At 35.4% G+C, this 6,429-nt stretch overlaps 1 protein-coding gene across 2 annotated transcripts; it reads left to right on the top strand.

Moving 5' to 3' along the window:
* The first annotated feature begins 237 nt into the window (after positions 1-237).
* LOC114295509 (transcription factor MYBS3) lies at positions 238-6,139 on the top strand. 2 transcript variants are annotated; one of them, XM_028239746.2, is made up of 3 exons: positions 238-814; positions 4,339-4,547; positions 5,384-6,139. In XM_028239746.2, the coding sequence occupies exons 1-3, from the start codon at positions 328-330 to the stop codon at positions 5,906-5,908; spliced, it is 1,221 nt and encodes a 406-aa protein (XP_028095547.2). In that variant the 5' UTR covers positions 238-327; the 3' UTR covers positions 5,909-6,139. The 2 variants fall into 2 exon arrangements, with proteins under 2 accessions (XP_028095547.2, XP_028095546.2); XM_028239745.2 differs by having other exon boundaries at positions 4,327-4,547.
* Positions 6,140-6,429: the final 290 nt, after the last annotated feature.

The raw sequence follows: 6,429 nt of genomic DNA, 5'->3' as shown, positions 1-6,429 counted from the left end.
AAAGGATGTTCGCGCAAATCAATGCGCTGTCGACGAGTTGGTCCCGTCAAGTTAAGGTTGGTAATATTATATTTTAATTTAAAAATTAAAAAATTAAAAAAAAAAATAAAAATCTAATAAATTATATAAAAAAGATTAAAAAAAAAATTTTCTTTCTATTTTTTCGTGAAAAATTAAAAAATTATTTTAAACATATTAATTATTTTATTTTATATTTTAATTATAAATTTAAAAAATTACTAAAATAACGCAGCAGAATTCCGTAATTAAACTCACTCCAGTCCCTAATTACCGCGTCATTTCTCAAATAAAATCTTCATCCTAAAAATGCTCATAACACAACATGCAACTCTCTCTCTCAAAACCTCTCCTCCACAAACCGTTTTTCAGGTCCCAAGCCACCGTTCTCTCTCTCTCTCTCTCTATATATATATATACACATCTATTATCTCTATACATCGTCTTGTCTGCGGAGGTGGAGTCAGGCTTTGCGGTGGTGGTGGTGGTGGAGGAGGAGTGCGCATGGGTCGGCGGTGCTCTCATTGCAGCCACAAGGGGCACAACTCGCGAACATGCCCTTGGAGAGGCGGTGGTGGTTGTGTGAAGCTGTTTGGGGTTAGACTCACCGATGGCTCAATCATCAAGAAGAGTGCGAGTATGGGCAACCTCTCTGCTCACTACCATTCCTCTTCCTCCGCCGCCGCCGCCGCCGCTTCACCCAATCCCACAACCTCTCCTTCCGAGGACCCTATTCCCGACCCGGATGGATACCTCTCCGACGACCCTGCTCAAGCCACCAATCGCCGCAAGAAAGGTACTTTGATTCCATTCCATTCCTATCAAATCATTTTTTAAAATAATTATTATTGTTATTTTTATGGTTTATTAATTTAAATTTAATTCTGATGATTTTAATAGATTTCTTTAGTTTGGTTATGTTTTGGATAAGGTTGAGATTTGACTCTGTTTATTAGCTTAATTTGGATATTGTAGTGTTTGTAATTTGCGTGTAATGCAATAATGAACGTGGTGGTGTGTGTCTTGTGATTTCTAGTTGGACTTCTTTATTAATTTTTTAAATTTGATCAAAGTACTTTTTTTTTTTTTTTTTATTTAAAAAAAAGGGCAAATTACAAACGCCCCTTGAGATTCGGTAAAAAAACAGATTCCCCTAAGGTTTGAGAAATTACAAATTGCCCTCTAAGGGTCAAATTTTCATAACAAATTAGGAGAAATTAGGGGAGAATCTGTATGAAAATAAAAACTTCAAGGGACAATTTGTTATGAAAATATAAATCTCAAGGGGCGAGATGTAATTTCTCGAATCTCAGGGGAAATCTATATTTTCACCAAATCTCGAGGGGGTGTTTGTAATTTACCCTAAAAAAAACCACTGTTGTTAATTTTGTATCACATATTGCTTTTCTTTTCTTTTCTTTTTTGATATCCAATATGGAGGTGCATAAATTATAATTGTCTATTTGGTTTGCTGGAATGGAATGAGATAAAATGAAATGGAATGATCATTCCTTAGTTCTCCTATGGAATGATCATTCATTTACGGTGGTGAATGATGATTTTATTTATAATATATTTTTTATTATTTTTTTGTCATACCATTTTGATGGCATGATCATTCTAAGGGTACAAATTATCGGTAAGTGTTACTGTTCTTTCCATTTCTACAATTAGCTGTAGCTCAAAACCGCGGAGAAAAGTAAAGCAAAGGTACTTTGATTGATAAATAGATTTAACCTGTTTTTCTTGCACTTTGATTCCATGGGTAGTAAAATTTTCTTTTTAAAATCATTTTGAGCTGATTTGGCCATTTCCCACGCTTTATTTATGCTTTAAAATTGAGCAGAAGTTTGTGTAAAATGGAACATTTGATATGAAGCACTCCAATGAATAAACTCAAATTTGAGTAAAATGGGTAAGTGTTGAGTTTGAGTGGAAGCTGTGGGTTGGAGTAAGGAGATTAGTGGAAAGTTTGGGTAAAATTGTTCAAGTGTCAAGTTTGAATTGGCTCGAAATTTGAGTTAAATTCAATTTAATATAGGTTTGGGTGGATGGAATTTTTAATGGCTTTTTAAGCAAATTTAAGTTTGGGTTAAGATTTGATTATATTTTGACGCTCATATACTCCCACCTAACTAGGATTTTGAGAAAATGATACTTCAATTTGGAGCTATTGATATTGAAGGGGGATTATTAAAAGGGCGTTCAAAATGTAGGAGCTCTTGACAAAGAGTTGAAAGTGGACACTTACAACTGCTGTCAAGTGCTTCAGCTCTCTAGCTTTCTCACTGGGTTTTGGTGAACAACTATTATTGTGCTTACGAGTTTGTTTATTCTTGTTTCAAAAAAAATGATTTCATTCATGGATTTCTATCATGGATTCTATCATGGTGTGCTAAAAAATGATTTCATTGATGGATTTCTATCTTATGTGTTAGTTTATACGAGTAATTGGTTCATTTTCATAGTTGCCTCCCTACATGAGGAAAAGAAAGAGATTTTGACACGCTCTACACAACAGACAAAGAAACACGTTTGCCATGCCATGCTATTACACGTCAATCTAGACTGGCCTCGTTTGGAAATAGGGTATTTTAGTTATTTTTTGATTTTTTGATTAAAATATGAGATTAAAAAAATTAGTAGAGAGAAAAGGGAATCGTTTGGAATGACTTTTGATTTTTTATCAAAAGATGGGTAAAAAGTAGAGAGAAAAGGGAATCTTTGACTTTTGGGTGTAGGTTGTTGGCTTTTTAATTTTTTTTGTGACTTTTTGAATTTTAGGCCAAAACAGTGAGTTGCCAAACGAGGCCTAAGGTAACCGTGATCATTCTTTGGCCTCCTATTTTGCTAATGGTGAATCAAACTAGATGAATACAAAATTAAAAATCAATTGTTTTATAAGCTTTCCACACAAATCATGGATGAATATCATCATCATCACCACTGCTTTTTCAAATTTAGTGTGTGATATGTTTCAACTTATTGTAGTTAGTTTCGTTGCTAAGTGATCAGACAATTTATTGTTTAACTAGTCAATAAAAATAAATTTAAAAAAAAATCATTGAACTACAAGATTTTGCACATCTCATCTATTATCAGTTTGGAGCAAAAAGCAAGTTGGGTGCCTTCCTAAAATGGCTTGTATTCATTGTGCGTTTCTTTCTATAGCTGCCTCCACTATATTCTAGTGGCTTTTACTTTTACATCACAACTTCTAAAATCATGTAAAAATATATAGTTCATTATTTTGTTCTTCTTCAGGCTATGTTAATTGTTCAGCATTCTTATTTACTACATTTGATTGTCTTCGTAGGCTTTTTTGGTGTTGTACATTGTTTGCAATTGAATTCTAGGATTTCAACCAATAGTGAAACTGTAGAATCCTTTATATTTTCATGAACACTCGAAGTGTTCCACGACATTACATGGCTTTACTGATTGAGATGCAAACAATGCACGTGCAGAGTTCTTTTCGGATGGTAATAGTTATATGTTTTGTGGTGACAAGGAGCAACAATGTAATAAATGGGGTGGTAATGGTGATTTGATATGAGCTGTGACAGCAGCAGAGGGCTGCAGTGGCAACACCACCAGTGTTGGGGGGTGGTGGTAGTGGCATAATGGTAGCAGTAGAATGAGGTAGCAGTTGCATTTGTTACTACTGTGAAATATTTAGTTTTTGAAGGGTTTGGAATTTGATTAAACTAGTGATACGAGACACTTGTTAATTTCATTTTGTGAGAAATCAACCATCTATGTTTGTTTTTTTTTTTTTTAATATTTAATTTTGGAATCTTTCTTATGATTTTAGTATCTTCTCATCTGTACCAAGTCTACTAACCTAAAAACAAAAATAGTTAAAATCCAGGGTACTTAAGATATCACATTTGCTGAAGAAAATTGCTTTAAATATGAACTTTAATACCTTGTGAAAATTGTCGTCAAGCATTTCAGCTGCATGTAAAAGGCATCTAAGCAAGTATCTGTGGTTGATCTCCACCTTTCGACTATTTGCGGTTGAAACTTGGGAGTGTTTCATTGACTTTTGGGAAGTAGTTTCTTGCCTATTATAGCACGTTTTTGCTTTTAAGAAGATAAGTACCAATAGAATGCTTTATTTGCTTGGGTCATTTAATGTATTGCTCTGGAATATTTTCTCTAATGTGTAGAGCCATCTTACATTTTATGAATATCATATAGGATACTCACTATGTCCTTCCCTAATGAATGGTTTACAAAGATAAAGAGCAGTGTGAAACTTTCTTTTCCGATAATCATCATAAATGTCCTCTTATATTTACAAAGTTTGGTTTCCAGGTGTACCATGGACGGAAGAGGAACATAGGCTGTTCTTACTTGGTCTTCAGAAGTTAGGGAAAGGAGACTGGCGTGGGATATCACGTAATTTTGTAACGTCAAGGACTCCTACCCAAGTAGCAAGCCATGCCCAGAAGTATTTTATCCGACACAGTAATGCTACTCGAAGAAAGAGGCGATCCAGCCTTTTCGACATGGTTCCAGAAATGGTTTGTCTTGCCTTGTTAAATTTTGCATGAACCACACTCATGTGTCGACATACTTTTATAAGCGATTCACATACCATAGACACAAATGGCCTCTGGCACCAGTTTGGCATGCCTCTCAAGTTTGTCAGCTCAAAATTCACACTTCAGAACATCTTTTGAATGATCAAACCTTATTAACTCTGAGCTGAGTGAATTCATGTAAAACTACCCTGCCCTTTCACTTTGGCGCATTGGAATTGGTAATTGGTTATATCAGTTTCCTTGTTTCATATTGCCATAACATTCTTTAGAAATACATCATCTCGCTGGAATAAATGGTGTCTTGGGAAATTCTTTTATCATATCTGTTGCGGGTGTGCCTTGAATTTGAACTGGATGATGATTATTAGCTGCTGGTGGGCCACATGGCCTGATTAATGGGCAAATACCCTGTATTTATATTTTGGGTCTATTTTGATTTAGTTTGCTACTTTTGAATCCTTATCTATGTTGAGTTATTTTGCGGTTCTAGGGTTGGTGATGATCTTGTCAGCTATGGTTTGACAAAGACCCGGCTCGTTATAATCTCTACATCACAGCGAAAACTCCTTCGTTGTTTTTTACCCATGGATGTATCGTAAATCCTCGTGCTTGTGCTGTTGTAATATTTTAGGTTTCCTGATCTTCACCTTTGCCATAACACTTTCAGTGGTAGAACACGAATCTTTTGGACCCAAAAAAAAAAAAAAAAGGACCAAAAAAAAACACGAATCTGATTTCTGTCTTACTGACCAATAACCTCAAATCATTCTTTTTTCATTAATTTTTTTTCTTCTGATTATTATGTTATTTGTCAGGGCACAGATCCGCCAACAGTCCCAGAAGAACAATTCATGCTCCCTCCCTCTCGAGCTGTAGATACTGATCCTTTCCACTCATTACCATTGTTGAATCTCTCTCTCAATCGAGACTTTGAACACATGGAAGCCACTTCTGATGAAAAGGTCAAAGGCCACAAAGAAACTGCAATGGCATCAAATGCAGGGGCTTCTGCGTTCTTCCCCGCTCATCTACCTGTTCCATTTCCATTGTGGCCATCAAATACAGCCCCTCTTGAAGAAGAAAGCGCAGTAGAGATGTCTCGTCATCAGGTTCTTAGACCTATTCCTCTACTTCCGAAAGAACCAGTAAATGTAGATGAGCTAGTGGGCATGTCCCAGCTCAGTTTGGGAGAGACTGAATCGCGAGGTATAGAGTCTTCAACGCTTTGCTTAAACCTGTTTTTAGGAGCCCCGTCAAGACGGTCAGCGTTTCATGCAAGTGCTCCAGTTAACAGGTCATATGTAAGTAAAGGGAAGAGCAATGCAATACAAGCAGTTTGAAAGGTGGAGAAGCTGACTGTTATTTCAGGTTCTTTTCTTTTCGGTCAACTTCTGTACAATTGCAATTCTCTCTCTCTCTCTGTCCCTCATGGTATTTAGTTTTATTTAACTGTCAGTGTCTATGTAGTTTTATGGTTCTGTGGGAAAGGTAGGTTAATCTTATTGGGTATAATTATTCTTTCTTCATTGTGAACAGGTAGAAGTTCAAATAGATTAATTAGTTGGGTACAACATACTCTTTTTTTCCTTTTAAAAAGGAGAATACTTATAGTTTTATGGTTTTGAGCATTTTTATATAGAAACCCTTTGGGAGCATTTGGATACATCATTATAAATGAAGATAAACTAAGCAGCCATGTACAAGCTATTTATTTTTGTAGTTGTTCATGAGCAATTACATCATTCTTGAATCAAATTTGTGTTCTACATCACCATCTAAACGAGTCCCCCAAAGAGCACATGAGAAAAGTATAACTTTAAAAGTCCATACTATAATTATTTATCAAAAGAAAAAAAATCCA

Source organism: Camellia sinensis, chromosome 15 (assembly GCF_055761805.1).
Source record: "Camellia sinensis isolate YWXY chromosome 15, ASM5576180v1, whole genome shotgun sequence".
NCBI classification, from domain to species: Eukaryota; Viridiplantae; Streptophyta; class Magnoliopsida; order Ericales; family Theaceae; genus Camellia; species Camellia sinensis.
The sequence above is the reverse complement of the archived record's forward strand: the minus strand, read 5'-3'. Positions and strand labels throughout refer to the sequence as shown.